Here is a 17,924-nt window from a genome sequence, read left to right on the forward strand (position 1 = left end):
CGAGTCAGTGGAATAGAGAAGAACAGACAGGTAGTTAACTTGTTAGGTGCGCAGCAGATTTGAATTGCTTGCCACAGATGTCGACAAAAGCTTTGCCCCGGGACATAAATTACACATTACATGCAGGTTCTTTCCTTTAATTTCGACAAACTTGAAATAGTGTCTATATCTCCACCTCTTAAAGGACCATTTTTCTTCTGAATGGTCTGCCATCCCGACCCTGTGCATCTGTTTTGCGTATGTGTGTTTGCCGCACGTGCTGTTCCGGTTTGCTTGTGAAATCACCGGCTCTGATTGGCTTACCACGACACATGACTCTAACCCTCAGCCAATCACAATCACTTCCATCGCATCTCTCGAGGGGCTGCATTTAGGTAGGCTCGTTTCCCGACAATTCACGTCAACTTCAAAGCACCTGCCGTCCTCAAGATGGGAGCAGAATTATTGCTGGCTGACAGTGGGAGATGGGAACGAGGCTAGCATCAAGTGTAGCAAACACAGAAACGTTACCAAACTTTGGAAAGCATTGTCTAATTGAATGAGCAGGGACAAATAGCTTGGAGTCAGAAGTACGTGCGCTATTCTCGAACCTGAACACACCCCAAGTCTTGGTTGACAAATCAACAGAGCAGAGAGTCGACTCGACACGGCTGGTAGTTTTTTCAATTTATTAAGAGTAAGTAACGCACCGCTTTTGACCGTCGGTAACGGTAACGGCGTTGTAACGGCGGAAAAAGTAATTAGTTAGATTACCCCGTTACTGAAAACGGCGTTACTCCCAACACTGTTGATGACACTGTGCACGGTAGACACAGGAACATTCAGGTCTGTGGAGATGGACTTGTAGCCTTGAGATTGCCCATGCATCCTAACAATTTTGTTTCTCAAGTCCTCGGACAGTTCCTTGGTCTTTTCTTTTCTCCGTGCTCAGTGTGGTACACACAAGGACACAGGACAGAGGTTGAGTCAACTTTAATCCATTTTAACTGGCTACAAGTGTGATTCAGTTATTGCCACCACCTGTTATGTGCCAGAGGTAAGTAACAGGTGCTGTTAATTATACAAATTAGAGATTCGTCACATGACTTTTCAAAGGGTGTCAATACTTTTGTCTGGCCCATTTTTGGAGTTTTGTGTAAAATGATATTTAAAAAAAATTTTTTTGGGGGTGTTTTTTCACTGTAAGCAAAATAAATTAAAATAATCCTACCAAAGATTTTGTAATTGCAATCATTTTCTTGAGAACAGAGGTGGAGTCTGTTGTAAATAAAATGCTCTTAATCCCAAGAGTTGTTCAGTGTGTATTACCAGGGTTAAATACACTAGCACTTTCAGTTCTAATAGTGAAAAAAAAGTTTAAATAGAAGACATTCCGAATATTTTATTTGTCATTGTGTTTATTTTGCCAAGAAATCGTAATCGATATGGGAAAATCAGGTTTGAGAGAAAATAATCAGGATTTTCTTTTTAGGCAAAATGGAACAGCCCTAATTCGAATGATAGGTCAAAATAGTATTGGCACTGATAAAATGTCTCTTTCTGGAAATATTCGCTTTTATTTATGTTTTTTTCCTCCATTATTTGACATCAGAACAATGAAATCCTTTGTTTTTTAATTTATGACAGTTTTAGTTTATGACAGTATGAAAGTTTCTTTCCACTGGAATACACATGATAAAGTTGATGTCTTTCTTCTTATAACTCAAAAATAACATGAAATTCAATTGAATTTATTTCTTGTGTGCCCTCCTCTTTGGGAAATGTGAGAGTCTTTCTTCTGGACGTAGTGTTCTAAGCTCTGCTCCAAATCATCCCAGTTGATCTTTTTCAGTCCATCCTATCAAAACACAGCATAAAACGACACGATTTGCCGTGACCGTAACAATCTCAACAATAACACCAAGCAGACCGCAACGAGTGTTTATTGTTGCGGATTTCACACTCACTTTGCCGTGGGTCTCGATGGTTCCGTTGGGGTTGGCTGCCGCCTGCTTTGACGGTTTGGTGATATTGCTTTCATTTTTTTTCAGTTTTTGACACTCCTTCTTCACCTCTTCAATCTTCTTTTGCATCGCCAAGACGTTCTTGTCCTGTACTACGATCCTCTGTAATTGCAGCTCGGCGTTCCTCTCATCCGCTTTCCTGCAGCACACCAAATGTACCTGGTTTCCTCAGAAAAGTCTTAAGTTAAGGAGCCGAGGATCGGTCCTATTTGTCTGACCTGAGTGAATTGGCTATTGCCATGGCTCTACTGTGGAGGTTGATATTCTCCATGTCTTCTAGCAGCAGTTTTTTCTTCTTCTGCTTCTCTTTCTGGATGAGGTCTCGTTTCTTCTGCTGTTCGATCACCTCCGCTTCCTTCATGAGGTACAGACGCTCCTTCAGCTCGGCGTGGGACATCTCGACGAGCAGCTCGTGACCTGCAATCTGACACACAGGTGGCAAACTCAAAACCGCATCATTTTGTGTAGCGCCGCGAAAGTAAAGTACAGTATTTTCGGACTATAAGTCGCACCTGAGTATAAGTCGCACCAGCCATAAAATGCCCAACGAAGAGGAAAAAAACATATATAAGTCGCACCTGAGTATAAGTCGCATTTTTGGGGGAAATTTACTTGATAAAATCCAACACATAGAACAGATATGCCATCTTGAAAGGCAATTTAAAATAAAAATATAATAGAGAACAACATGCTGGATAAGTTTACAGTATGACATTACATGATACATGAACAACGAAATGCGAACGTGGCCGGTATGTTAACGTAACATAGCTATTAAGAATTATTCAGATAACTATAGTGTAAAGAACATGCTAACACATTTACCAAACCATCAGTGTCACTCCAAAAAAACAAAATAACGTAAAATGATACAATAATCTGTTAATAATTTCACACATAAATTGCTCCTGAGTATAAGTCGCACCCCCAGCCAAACTATGAAAAAAACTGCGACCGAAAAATACGGGTATGAGCTTAAACTTTAAGTTCCTTGCTAAAATCCAATTTTAAAAAATATAATGTTGTACGATAATTTCGATCGCTAAAAGCATTTTGAAATAATATCGGTTTTACGTCAGTATGTATGCTGGGTTATAAATTCACGTACAAGCCTGCAGCATTTGCAGCTTTAATTTCTGGAGAAATTACTATGGAGCTTTGCTGTGGTAGATAAAGATCTTAGCCCCGCCCAGGGTGATTTAGGAACATTTCGGGGACAATATCAGGTCACAGGAGACTTCCTGTTGATATCAGGTCATTTCCTGTTGATTTGGGGACATTTGGGGGACATGTCCTACTGAAATTAGGTCACTTCCTGTTGATTTGGGGAAATTTGGGGGACATGTCCTATTGATATCTGGTCATTTCCTGTTGATTTGGGGACAAAGTTTTTTTTTTGCCATTTAAAATGAATTGGAAATTTGGACGTACATGGCCGTCAATGGAATCCAAGTACAATGGCATCAACAGAATCATCATACATGGGGTACATGGATGTCAATGAATTGTCATTGCTTTTGGAATTGAATGGGAAGTTTGGACGTACATGGCCGTCAATGGCATCGACTTACATATGCATCAGTGTAATTGGCATGAATAGAATCGACTTAAATGGCCATCAATGTCATTGACCTGCAAGATCCTCATTGGCATTTGTGTATATGGCCGTCATTGCAAAGTAGATAGCATTGGAAATGAATGGGAAATTTGAATGCAAAAGGCTGTCAATTGCATTGTATTAGAGATTAATGGAACAGTTTTTGGCAAATTTTGGGGGAACCGTATGTTTTTTTCCCCCAAATTCTGTATACAAATTTTATGCCCCTCACCGTCTAGGAATTTTTTTATGTCCAAATTCTTTAATTTGGTTTAAAAATTGTAAGACAAGTAGCGTTTAAACAAAATCGGTGTTTACAAGTCAACTGAAAAATTTTCGAGGTCGTTCGAAAAACTTAAAGCAAAAATTCCGGTTGTTTCGATATTTGAAGTCTAACGCTGTTATTAACAAGACTGGTTATATACAGGCATTGCCTCTGTGGATGCCTCACAAGCAACAAATGTGCGCGCAGTTAACTATCCCCTCTCTCTCTCACTTGTCCAGCCCATTTCTTCGTGGGTGTAAATGCGCTCATCCTCGTGTGTGCACGTACGTTCTTCTTCGTGTGTACATGCGCTTATACTTGTGTGCGGAAGTACTACCTGCTCTATGATTACTGCCCCAAAATAAAAGCATACATCTAGACCTGTCCCGACTAGTCGATGACGTAATGCGTCGACGAGCACATCACATCGACGGTTAATAAAGGGTTAAAAAAATATACAGTACTGTGCAAAAGTTTTAGGCAGGACACCTGCCTAAAACTTTTGCACAGTACTGTATATATATTTTTTTAATTATTAAATTTATTAGGATTATGGAAGCTTCCACTTGGGGAAAATATATACATACAGTATATCTTGTAAAGACATAATATAATAAAAATATACAGTACTGTGCAAAGGTTTTAGGCAGGTGTCCTGCCTAAAACTTTTGCACAGTACTGTATATGCGTGGAAAGTTGAGAATGTCGGACGCTAGGTATGCAAGCGGGGAAAGCGGCACAAGGCCCAAAAAAGCGCACCAGATTGTCCAAAACATTGATTTAATTCAACGCAACAAAGGAGGGTACACTGTTCTGTCCTGTCTCTTCAATATCTAGCTTGGCTGCTCGTCGGCTGTGAATGAACACCCAAAGCGCCGTCACCCAGTTGTGATTTTGGAAGACGGCAGGAGACAACAAGCTGGCAGATCGTAAGTCCATCTAAATAAATAACGACATGTTTTATTGAAGTTGCTAAGCCTGTCGAGATATGCAATGAGTCCATTTATCGCACGGTAAATAAAAATGAGGGCGGTAATTTTCACGGCTACGTTTTATCGCCGCGTGCGCGTGTGCGTGCATACATTTGTGTGTGCGTGTTGATGGCATATGAGACTCCATTTCTTTTCACAGATGTTTATTGGTCATCAACACGCCATAGAATTAAAGTTCAGACATACAAAATAAGGAAACACATCTGTATTAAACACTGTAAACGTTAGCAATGCTACATTGAGGCTAATGGGGAAAAAAGACAACCTACTTTAGCCTGCTTTAAAACATTGGCAGTCTTCTCCAAAACGCAAACTTGCGGTTAAAGGGTGACACTTCAAACATGATAAATCGCTGGTTAACAGCATTTGCAAATGAAAAAAAAAAAAATCTATTACTAACACCACATGCAATGACGAAAAGTGCCTTTTTTCCCCTCTGAGTGCAAAGCTTACGGTTAGCGGTTTAGCGAACGTACTTCCGGTGAACATTTCAAATTAAAAGCATGTCGTGTTCGTGAAATAAATAACGATTTCGCGAGTTAATCCCACATACTTCAGAATTCAGATTCTACACTAAGAATAGTGTTAAAATGACACCCTTTATGAAAAATCTGACTGGTAATGAATAATTATTATAATTATTATAATACTATTATATATAATAGTATACTATAATATTAATGCAATGTTTTTTTGTTTTTCTTTAAGAATTGTTTTGAATCATGTTGGAAAGGCGAAGTCAATGATCTGAATCTGTTATTAGCTATCAGCATTTGACCTCATTGTTTATTTGTGATGTATTCTTGTTATTTACGTGTTTATTTGTACTTTAATAAAGTGTTCCAAAATGTTTTTGAATTAATTACCATCAACAAAAATTTCAGTGCTATATTAGTAAATAAAAAAATATTAGATTAGTCGATTTATCGAAAAAGTACATCAGCTGTGTCGCAACCCGGGGACTACCTGTATTTATGAAAATGGTAATTATTTCAAAATGTTGTTTTTATCTAAACTGCGTATGACACCAAAATACATGTTTATTTCATATTTCACGCAGTGTTTCATGCTCCTGAATGAAATGGACTGCTTGGATGTGTGTGGAAGCGATCGTTTTATATATTCAATTTTTGAATCCCGCGCCATGAAAATGAGTGACTTCTCCATTCTCGGGTTTAGGACAAATGCGAATGTGATGTCACCCAGGTCAGCATCTAACAATACAGCATTGCTTTATAGCATGCAGATGGACTGCGGATTCAGCTGATTTTGCGGATTAATTCATTTATTTTTTGCATCACGCCAGCCAAACGGCTGCAGGCTTTTGTAGCTGCACCAGGGAGAAGCGTGTGAGCCTTTTTGGGTTTCAGAAAGTTCCCGTTCACCTCGAGATCGGCCAAAACAAGTGTGCGACAACTGTTGGATCATTGGACTTATGAGGAAGTAGGTAAATATCGTGTTCTGTATTATGTCAAATACTGGGATCATGGCACACGCTTTAATGCGGAGGTGGCTTGTATTTTTTGGCCAACATGCGCCTTGTGCACCGACAATGCCACTCGGCCAACGACCGGCGGCTTGTCGCACACCCCCTCGCCAGGAGAGCGCTATACTCGGCTTATTGCCCTCTTCGTGTGCCCAGTGTTCTGTCAAATTTTCCACCCCATCAGAAAGTGTGTGAAACTTTGTGCTAAAAATGGCTGCCAATACAGCAATTACAAAGTAAACACTACAAACTTTAAAAAAAAAAAAAAGGAATATTTACTTTTGTTTACTCATGGACAGACATGTAGAAAAGTTCTCCTCAGACACATTCTGCCTTTTTAGCTGCACACAACAGCTGCACGCCACTCTCTCTGTTTACGTCTTCGCCGTGTTCTTAAGCATTAATTTATGCCATATTCATGTTGACTATATGTAGCAGCTACACGCTCCTTCAACATCGGCCGTTTTGGTCATTTTCCAGCTGCTTCCCTGGCAAACGATCTTTCCTGCCCGCAGCAGGGGAATGAGTCCGACGAGCTGTAACTTGCTCGCAGCCGGGCAGGTTGAAGATCGGTGAAGACAATCGACAACCCCGCCACCGTGTGCCATGATACGGGTTAGTTTTGTGTGATTTTTCGCTTCGAAAGCTGAGAATAGACACATCACTCGGTTCGGGTTAGCATGTCGGCTAGCTGTCATGCCTCCTGATTTTTTTACGCTCTCCGCAGCTTGGGCAGGGAAATAACAAAAGCCGGACTAACTCCGGAGGCATAAAATATCGTTTGGGAGGTGCAAGAAGTGGATAGTTTTGACCATTATGGAGTAATTTTGCCATGTCGTAATGAAAAAATGCATTTTTAACAGGTATCTCATATTCCATTTAGCACAAGACTGTTATTTGTCATGACCATACCATTTATTTATTGGAGTAGAGAGACTGAAACAATGACATTTTGCGGGTCTCTTCGTCGCATTTTCTTCGCTCTGAACAATTCCCTTTCAATGGGCTGAATTGTAATTCAGATGAAACCATGACCCTGCCGATATGATCCTCCTGTTGGGGACGCTAGAGCCCTATAATGGTAGGTGTGGCTAAACGGCAGATAAAAAGACTAATTTTTTGTCATCTACACTTTGTCAAATTGTTATATATAGTCGAATCGTCTCAAAACATGATTCTAATTCACATAATAATGCTATTTAAGACTTTTAAGGTGGCGTTAGTCGTAAAAAAAAGTTCCATACAGCACCTTATATACCAAACTTCCTTTTTACTCACCTGTGTGTTATCAAACATGTTGCACCGAAGATTCGGGAAACATTCCATAGCATGGATTTCACTGATGAGCTCCAACTTCTTGGTGAGCGCGTCCTTCGCTTTCTCTTGTGATTGCCGAACAATTTCTTGGTGGTGCGCAACAAACTCTTTGACTGTGGTGTTTCAATCACATGCATTAGTCAGAATGACTTTTACAATAGTAAGAAAACAGTGTAAAGCAAAGCCAATTGTGTACCAGCACTCTGTTTGGCTTTCTTAAACCTGTCAGTAGCTTTTTGGGCGTTACTGTGACCCTCTATCACGAGCTGCACCAACTCTTTCTTTTCTTTTTCTTCATCCAACTTTTTCTGTATAGTTTGCTGAGTTCGCTTAACTGTCTGCAATAAAGACAACTCTGGTTTAATATGGAATATCTTCAAACCCATTTGGCGGTGTTTGTTATGTTTACCCACCTCGTCTCTTATGATCCGAGCAGCCTTTTTCTTGCGTTCTGTTATTTGTGCGCGGGCCAAAACTGCCTCCCATTGGCTGAGAAGGACACTGGCGTGCTTCTGCTCCATTTTTTCCAACCTGGTCTGATGGTCTTTCTCACGCATTTCCCTTTCCCTTTGTATAAGGGCTGAAGGCTCATGTGCTCCTTCCACCAGATTCTCTATTCTATATAAACCGGGAAGAAATTCATCCTAGGTTGACAACAATCGAAAATTGGATGAACTCATGCACTGCACCAGGGGTATCAAACGTGCAGGCGGCGGGCGCTTATTGTGTGACAAGCACGTTGTTGCTCATTCCAACTCTAAATACAGAATCACATGCTTTAATTTTGACGTCGGTGCCGTAAAACTGGAGATTTTTTGTTTTGTGTGATCGAGTGTGTGCACGACTGCACTTGGCTCACGTCTGAATCCGCCGTCACATTTGTTCGTTCTCCCCCATCCGCCCAAAATCAACAGTAAGGGAGCAATGAACCTGAATCGGCCTATAAATGCTCTTAAAGCAAAAGGAAATTATCCAAAATACACAGGAAGTCACCCCAGAATGCCTCAAAATGTACAGGAAGTGACCTAAAATCAATAGGAAGGGACCAATGAACCGGAAGTCGCCCAGAAATGCTCTTAAATCAAAAGGAAATGATACAAAATATACAGGACGTCACCCCAGAATGCCCCAAAATATACAGGAAGTGACCTGAAATGAACAGGAAGCAACCTGGAATTTCTCCAAAATCAACAGGCACGGACCAATGAACTGACGGCGACCTAGAGATGGCCTTAAATAAAAAGGGAATGCCCCAAAATTTACAGGAAGTGACCCGAAATCAACAGGGAGTAATCTTGAAATGCCCCAAAATCAACAGAATAGGAATCGGGCCGTAAATGCTCTTAAATCAAAAGGAAATTATCCAAAATATACAGGAAGTCACCCCAGAATGCCCCAAAATGTACATGAAGTAACCTGGAATTTCTCCAAAATCAACAGGAACGGACCAATGAACCGACGGTGACCTGGAGATAGCTTTAAATCAAAAGGAAATATCCTAAAATGTACAGTGACCCAAAATGAACAGGAAGTAACCTGGAAATGCCCCAAAATCAATAGGAAGTGACCAATGAGCCACAATCGACCCGTAAATCAAAAGGAAATGATCCAAAATAAAGTTACCCCCGGAATGCCCCAAAATATCCAGAAAGCGACCCGAAATGAAGAGGAAGTAAACAGGAATTTCTACAAAATCAACCAGAAGTGATCACTCAAACGGAGGCAGCCTGGAAAAGCCCTTAAATCAAAAGGAAATTCCCCAAAAGGTACAGGAAGTGACCTAAAATGAACAGGAAATAACCTGGAAATCCCCTCAAATCAATAGGAAGGGACCAATGAATCGGAAGCGGCCCAGAAATGCCCTTCAATCAAAAGGAAATGATCCAAAATATACAGGACGGGACCTGAGAATGCCCCAAAATGTTCAGCAAGTGAAACAAAATGTATAGGAAGTGAGCCGTAAGCACCTAAAAATACAAGGAAATGACCCAAAATGAAGGCTTTGGCTTCCATTGACAACGGTAGACGTCCAAGTTACTTAAACTGCAAGGACTCGCTTTGACTCCACTTATTTCAGTGCCACTGACACTGCGAGACGTCCAATCTGTTTTGACTGGGAGGGGCCAATGAACGAAAATGTTCCCAGATATTGATTAGCACAATTAAGGTTCCCCTTTAAAACGGAATTTTTCAACCCAAAAAATTCCAATTGCACATTCAATTCTCATTGTTACTGATGAACACCCATAAGAAGCTCTCCATTGACTTTGACTGACTTTCAACAAATCGACAAGAGGTGAAACGGAAATGCTACAAAATGAATACGAAGTGAGCCAAAATTCCACTGAAGTTTAATAAAGGGTACCACAGACTTATACTTGTAGGCTCTAATAAGCCACAATTGTTCTATTTTACTAAAATATTTTATTCGAAACACATAAAATATTGCCATTGATTTAAAAATCTATAATTTTTAGTACATCTACATGACCTACGGAGGGCGCCATGTTTTATGCGTGCAATGGACAGGGGTGATGACGCGGTTGGGTTGTACTTGGAGAATAGTTGTGCTTTACATTAGCGAAGCTTGTATGAAGACTGGCCTGATTTTCTCACATTCTGCTAGTCACGTTTTTTTTTTTTTTTTTTTTTAGAGCTGTGGGATCAGTTCCCGACGTCGTACTGCATCCAATTCCAGCTCATCAGTAGTGTCTTTAAACCGATCCTAGGCGGGTTGCAAAGATATTAACTTGCTAGCATTTGACAGTTTGTTTTCTCGATCCCTTTGTTGCTAGTTGCATCCTTGCCTTGGTTTTTCGTTCATCTGCCTCTCGCTGCGGTTTTCCCTCGGTTTTTTCTTTTCCCGACCTACTGTCATGGACCCTTTTTTTGACTCTCTTTTCGCGACCGTGTGTTTTTTTTTGTATGTGTTCAATAAATCCTTGTACACAATCCCTCTATTATTGCTGTCTGCTTTGGGGTCAAACTTTGCTTCCGCATTCGCAGACCATAACAGATTTGTAGGTTTTCATCTGAAGACTTGAGTTACCGATTGCAGCCAATAGAACGATAAACAATACACATACTATTAATGTAGAAAAAAATAACATGGTCCTTTTGGTGTTAATGTTACTAAACAATGTTTTCTTGAACGCTACCTGCATGCAGCGAACGTACTTTAAGTACAAATAAAATCCACGAGTCTTTTGATATCTCAATGTGCAAAATAAGTCGTCATTATCATCTGTAAATGTATGTCCAAATTCCCCATTCATTTTCACTGGCAAGAAAAAATAGGGCCTTGTGATTTTTGACCATTTACCATGACAGCCCATTGACATTAAACTGGCGCCCAAATAAGTCGATGCCATTGACAACCGTGCACGTCTATGCCATTGACGACCATATATGTCCAAATTTCCAATTCATTTTCAATGGCAAAAAAACCTGTGTGGTTGGTATGTTTGACCAAAAACTTACCATTACAACCCATTGACATTCAATTGGCGCCCAAATAAGTCGATGCCATTGACAGCCGTGCAACAGGACGTCTCCCTAAAGTGTCCCCAAATCAACAGGAAGTGACCTGTATCAATAGGACGTGTCCCCGAAATGTCCCCAAATCAACAGGAATAGAATGTATCCCCGAAAAGTCCCCAAAATCAACAGGAAGTGACCTGATATCAACAGGACGTGTCCCCGAAATGTCCTCAAATAAACTGGGCGGTTCTTAGATCTGGATCTACCACAGCAAAGCCCCACCGTAATTTCTGCTGAAATTGCAGTTTGTAGTTATATTGGAATAAGTTTGATCACGCAGTAGTTTACCGCGAAGATCTGCAAATAAAAACTGGAGTTCTTGACAGCTGTCACAGTCACTAGACGAACTTGTCACATGAACACTACCGGTTTTGTTCTACTCTCGTCTCTTTCCTGTTCATTTTGCTTTTGCTGCTCGTTTTGTGAAATATCGACAGTGCTGTCCTGCTCATTAATGTTCCTCTCGGGTTCAAATTGAAAGGGCTGAACAGATGACATGTTTATGCTAGAGCCGTGGTTCTTAACCCGGGTTCGGTCGAAACCCAGAGGTTCGGTGAGTCAGTCTGAGGGGTTCGGTGAAGGTTAAGGCCCTATTTTTGGATGCTGACTAAATCTAGGCAAAGTGGTGTTTTAGACCAGGTTTTGGTTTTTGCTTTAATCCAATTTTTTCAACTGCTAGTCCTAGAGAAACTGGTTTGCTCAGTGGACGGTTGACTCTTAGTTCATATGAGGATGTACAACAGACCTACAGGTAACTGCGTTTACATAAAAAAAAAAACAAAAAAAAAACATTTGCGTCATGAAAATAGTATGTGAGGCAAGGATGTGATAGAATGAGAATGTCAACATGAAAACAAAAATAGAAACAGTGTGAAATAGATTTTAATTTCATTTTACGATGTGAAAAAACAAATCAAAGGGCAAAATTATTTTAAAGTAAATTCACAGTGTTTATTGGATTTGGGAAGAGATTCATGTTTATTTTTTCTTAACATAATGACTTTGCATACAAATTTTGCATGGGGTTCTTCATTAAATTTGAAATAATTTGACATGTAAACATGACAGAAACTACACAGTTAAGGTTAATGCAACCAAGCAGGTTTAATGTTTAACAATAAAAGCTATATTCCCCCAAATTTGAATGAAAAATTCTAAGATGCGCATTGGGGCAGTCTTGTTTTAGTGGTCTGATGATGCTGCAGGCATAAAGATTAAAAACATACATTTTGGCCTTTTTAAAAACATGCTGTCTAAATGACAATAAATTTGAATGGAAATTCACTTGGGTTTTAGCTTGCTAGCTTAGATATATCGATTTTGAGTTTGAAAAAAAAAAAAAAAAAAGATTTTTCTAATTCCAAAGGGTTCGGCACATCTCACTCACGGGGTTCTGTACCTAAGAACCACTGTGCTAGAGTCATACTCTCAAAAGCCCTGCAGCGCAACCCAATGACGTCACCAACCAAGTGCATTGCTTCGTCAACACTGATGGCAACCTACTAGTTAAACTAATTTTATAAATTTTATAGAAACGAAAAACATCACGTGGGGTTTTAATATCAAATTATGATAACTAGGGCTGTCAAAATTATCGCGTTAATGGGAGGTAAATAATTTTTTAAATTAATCACGTTAAAATATTTGATGCAATTAACGCACATGCCGCGCTCAAACAGATTAAAATGACAGCAGTGTGATATCTACTTGTTACTTGTGTTTGTGTTTTGTCGCCCTCTGCTGGCGCTTGGGTGCAACTAATTTTATGGGTTTCAGCACAATGAGCATTGTGTAATTATTGACATCAACAATGGCGAGCTACTAGTTTATTTTTTGATTGAAAATTTTACAAATTTTATTAAAACGAAAACATTAAGAGGGGTTTTAATATAAAATTTCTATAACTTGTACTAAGATTTATCTTTTAAGAACTACAAGTCTTTCTATCCATGGATCGCTTTAACAGAATGTTAATGTTAATGCCATCTTGCTGATTTATTGTTATAATAAACAAATATATAACTGATGTACAGCATATTGAATGTATATATTCGTCTTGTCTTAGCTTTCCATTCCAACAAAAATTTACAGAAAAATATGGCATTTCTTATAGATGGTTTGAATTGCGATGAATTACTATTAATTAATTTTTAAGCTGTGATTTACTCGATTAAAAATTTTAATCGTTTGACAGCCATAATGATGACTCATACTAACATTTATCTTTTAAGAACTACAAGCCTTTCTATCCGTGGTTCCCTTTAACGGTAATGAATACATTCCCATGCCATTTCTGATGTGTGTTCCCGACTTACATTTGCAGCTTGTCCGCCAAGTGGCGGTCATGTAGTACTCTTCGCCTCAGCATTGCTGCAGTGTTGAGTTTGATTGGACGGACGTCTTTAGAACTCTGGAACGTGTCAAGAAAATTCATATTTCACTAAATACTTGCGCCATGATTCACGCATGGTCAAATAGCTTCTCACCTTAGGAATAGGAGGAGGAGGGGTCTTGGACGGTAATGAGTCAAGCCTGGAGTCCAAATCTTCCGTAATGTACCGCGATCTCTGCATTCCAAATGAACGTGTTGTAAACGATCGATAATGCTCAAAATGACAACTTTAGCACTACTCTCATTGTTTTTGCCGTAACGTTTGCCGTGAATGCTGCTAATCATAATCATGGAAAACAAGTAAAATAATGAAAAAAAAATATACAAAAACTGTGCGCTATATCAGCAACTTGAGACCGTGTAAAAGTTACAACAATTTCTCACATCACCTAAATTTTGCAATGTGGGTCCGATTCCCCGCACTGGTGACCTTGTCTAAATATCCTTTAGCAAGATACAGTGGGATGAAAAAGTATCTGAACCTTGTGGAATTTCTCACATTTCTGCATAAAATCACCATCAAATGTGATCTAATCTTTGTCAAAATCACACAAAGGAAAATACAGCATCTGCTTTAGCTAAAACCACTCAAACAGGTTTTCATATTTTAATGATGATAGGATGCAAACAATGACAGAAGGGGCAAAAATAAGTGAACCCTAAGGAGATTTTAATTGAAGAGACTTAAATTGCAATTGAAACAAATTTTTACCAAACATTTTAAGTCACGTGTGTGCCCAATCACTAATGAGTGGTTTAAAGTTGCCCTGCCCACTATAAAACACACACCTGGTAAGAGATGTCTTGATGAGAAGCATTGTCTGATGTGCATCATGGCTTGGTCAAAAGAGCAGTCTGAAGACCTGCGATCAAGGATTGTTGATTTGTATAAAGCTGGGAAAGGATAGAAAACCACATCTAAGAGTCTGGATGTTCCTCAATCGACAGTCAGAGAAGTTGTCTACAAATGTAGAGTTTGGCACTGTTGCTTTTCTCCTAAGGAGTGGCCGTCCACCAAAGATGACGCCAAGAGTTCAGCGCAGAATACTCAGAGAGGTAAAAAAGAACCCTAGACCATCTGCTAAAGACTTCCAGAAATCACTGGCACAGTTCAATATCTATGTGCACACATCAACTATACAGTATGTAAAACTGGCCAACAATAGTGTTCATGGGAGGACTCCACAGAGGAAGTCACTGCTGTCTAAAAAAAACATTGTTGCTTGTTTAATGTTTGCAAAAAGGCACTTGGACACTCCACAGACGTTTTGGCAAAATATTTTGTGGACTGATGAAACCAAAGTTGAATTGGTTGGGAGTAACACACAACATCATGTGTGGAGGAAAGATGGAACAGCTCACCAACATTAACACCTCATCCCCACTGTGACGCATGGTGGAGGAAGCATGATGATTTGGGGCTGTTTTGCTATTTCAGGGCCTGGACAACTTGCGATCATTAATGAAAGAATGAATTCAAACGTTTATCAGGATGTTTTGAAGGAAAACCTGAGGCCGTCTGTCAGACAGTTGAAGCTAAAAAGGGGATGGATGCTGCAACAAGACAATGATCCAAAACACTAAAGTAAATCAACTTCAGAATGGTTTCAGAAGAACAAAATACACGTTCTGGAGTGGATAAGTCAAAGTCCAGACTTCAACCCCATTGAGATGCTGGGGCATGACCTAAAGACAGCGATTCATGCCAGACATCCCAGGAATCTGAATGAACGACAGCAGTTTTGTCGAGAAGACAAAATGAATGATCGATGTGCCAAACTAATCTGCAGGTACAGGAAGCGTCTGGTTGAAGTTATTGCTGCTAAGTGGGGACCACAAAATATTAAATTTAATGGTTCACTTACCTATTTTCTACCTTCTGTCATTGTTTGCATACTCTCATCATTAAAATGTGAAAACCTATAAATGTTTGGGTGGTTTTAGTTGAATCAGACAGTTTCTGTGTGATTTTGACAAAGATCAGATCACATTTGATGGTGATTTTATGTAGAAATGTGACAAATTCCAAAAGGTTCAGCTACTTTTTCAAACCACTGTATAAAAACACAAATTTCCAAGAGTCTCTCAATTAAAAATAAAGTTAAACAATATCTTGACGAGAACGCGCTCCACACTTTATACAGATTTTTGATTCTCCAATACTTCTGATATTGTGTTGAAGTCTGGGGGTACACCTATCAGAGCACGATAAATCCTTTAGTTACCTTACAGAAATGTGCCGTGCGGAACATCTATAAGGTCGGGTTTCTGGAGCACACACACAATTTGTTTATTCACTTAAAGCTGCTGAAATTTAACGATCTCGTGAAGTATACGGTATGTGTATGCATTTGTACTTAAGTTTAGAGCTACAGTTTGTGGAGTTACGCATGAGTGATTTGCTATAAGAAATGTAAATACGCTTGCATTCTTAGCATTTAAGATAGTGGACTTTTGTTAAGCAAATTAGGCTAATTTAATATCCTAAATTTCAATATTGATCAGATTACATAGACGTTTGAATACCAGTTGTTTTGTGTCAAGTGTTTTATTGTCAAAATGTGTGTCGTTTTGAACATAAGTGTACATACTAGTATGTTAAAGTTTTACAAATTGTCAAAAATGAAGGACGTCAAGAGCTTCAAAAAGCACTAGTCTTGTTTGCTGTCTGTCAAGTTGAACAACACAGAACACAGACAGAACACGTCACATTAATAGTAAGTAAAAAAATAAGATACTGTGAGGTACAATAAGGTACTGTTACACGACTAAAGAAAAAAAAAGAAAAAAAAAAGACAGGAGACAGAAATGGCGGACGAGACTCTGGCGTTTATTACGTCATAACCTGGGTACTACCTGTACAAATAAATTTGAATTGCATTAAATTTAAAAAAAAATATTTGACCTAAGCCTATCATCCATCTCATCACTTGATTGATACGCAGGACAGCCAGTCAAATGACGTCTAAATTAATAATTTTTGACCCACACTCAGGTTACTGTGCATGCTCGTTAGAATTGTTGTGCATACAGTAAACATTTAGGCTTTCCTTATTAGTCACCATAAATTCAGTTTCATCAGCCTTTCCTTTGTCCTAGGCCATATGGCTCCCACGTTGTCTATGTATTCTATTCTATGTTCTATGTTGCTTTCCTGCTTTTATTTTTAGCCAAGCTAAATGTACATAAACCTTGGTTCAAAGGTAACATTTTCTTGATCCTTTCGAGCCAGGACACATCACATCTGGATGATGCCAGCCATTGAGAACTATCACAGTCTAAGTTTTGGCCATGGCGACTTCACTGTGACATTTGTCACTGAGAAGAAGGGATTTTTCTGGTTTGTTGACGTCCATGGATTGACGCGATTCCAAAGTACAGTAGAAGAAGAAGCGGGAGGTAGGTTTAGCTTTTGGTGTATGAATGTGTGTGTGAAATGGTTTAAAACGGAAGTTCAGAATTTAGAATTTAGCTTCATTTTCGAATTAGCAGGGGCTTATTGAGTCGGTGGAGTTGATTAAAAAAATTACTATGAAGTTTGTTAGTTATTTATTAGTTTCAGGGCTTCAGAGTGTTTAAGTTAGCGCTAGTCAATGGTCCAATCTTAGCATGCCATTAAAAATTGATATTAACCTATAACATAGTCAAATACCGTATTGGCCCAAATATAAGACGGTGTTTTTTGCATTGAAATAAGAGTGAAAAAAAGGGTGTCGTCTTATATTTGCGGTCTAGACATTATACCCATTCACGACGCTAGATGGCACCAAATATCATTGAAGCGATGTTCTGTCATGACAGATCTCAGCTTCTCTCAAGTTTAACCGGTAGGCAATTTTTTTATTGCAGTTTTTCCTTATTCAGATTTGTTTCAAGACTATAGTTATAGTTAGACTTCACTTTGATGGTTAATGCAGTTATTGCAATTTTGTTGTTTTATCACAATAGATTGGTTTATTTACATTTAAAAAACCAGAAGCCATTCAGCAAGATGGCTGATTGCGATAAGTTGGTTTTTATTTTGGCCATCAAAAGACATTTTGATCTTCAGCAAACCTGCCTTCTCATAAGCGATCAAATAGTGGAGGAAAAACGACAGCTAATGTAAATGGCATACTGTAAACTGAATTCTTTTGTTGTACTGTTGACGGTGTGCTTTTGTCGAGTGACGTCAGATTGAAGCAACTCGTGAAGTCTGGGTACTTTTTTCTGACTTTCCGACTAGGGCTTCCAATTTCGAGTGATGTTCCAATGAATCTTTAGCGGAGGTTTGAAAACCGGGTATGTTGTCCTGGGCCTCAGGACCTTAGGAGCCCCTGAATGACCCTTAAT

The 17,924-nt window shown here is 39.2% G+C and overlaps 1 protein-coding gene across 2 annotated transcripts in view; it reads right to left on the reverse strand.

Moving 5' to 3' along the window:
- Nucleotides 1-1,558: 1,558 nt before the first annotated feature.
- LOC130931335 (cilia- and flagella-associated protein 99-like) overlaps nt 1,559-17,924 on the reverse strand; it is a 30,488-nt gene continuing 14,122 nt past the window's right edge. For both annotated transcript variants that reach the window (XM_057860051.1, XM_057860052.1), the window contains 8 exons: nt 13,687-13,767; nt 13,516-13,610; nt 8,074-8,278; nt 7,857-7,998; nt 7,622-7,773; nt 2,222-2,427; nt 1,947-2,142; nt 1,559-1,837 (listed from right to left, as the gene is read on the reverse strand). In XM_057860051.1, coding sequence (XP_057716034.1) covers nt 1,721-1,837; nt 1,947-2,142; nt 2,222-2,427; nt 7,622-7,773; nt 7,857-7,998; nt 8,074-8,278; nt 13,516-13,610; nt 13,687-13,767 — 1,194 coding nt within the window. In that variant the 3' untranslated portion in view covers nt 1,559-1,720. The remainder of the gene's footprint in view (nt 1,838-1,946; nt 2,143-2,221; nt 2,428-7,621; nt 7,774-7,856; nt 7,999-8,073; nt 8,279-13,515; nt 13,611-13,686; nt 13,768-17,924) is intronic.

The sequence above is a fragment of the Corythoichthys intestinalis genome, chromosome 15 (assembly GCF_030265065.1).
Source record: "Corythoichthys intestinalis isolate RoL2023-P3 chromosome 15, ASM3026506v1, whole genome shotgun sequence".
In the NCBI taxonomy this organism is placed as follows: Eukaryota; Metazoa; Chordata; class Actinopteri; order Syngnathiformes; family Syngnathidae; genus Corythoichthys; species Corythoichthys intestinalis.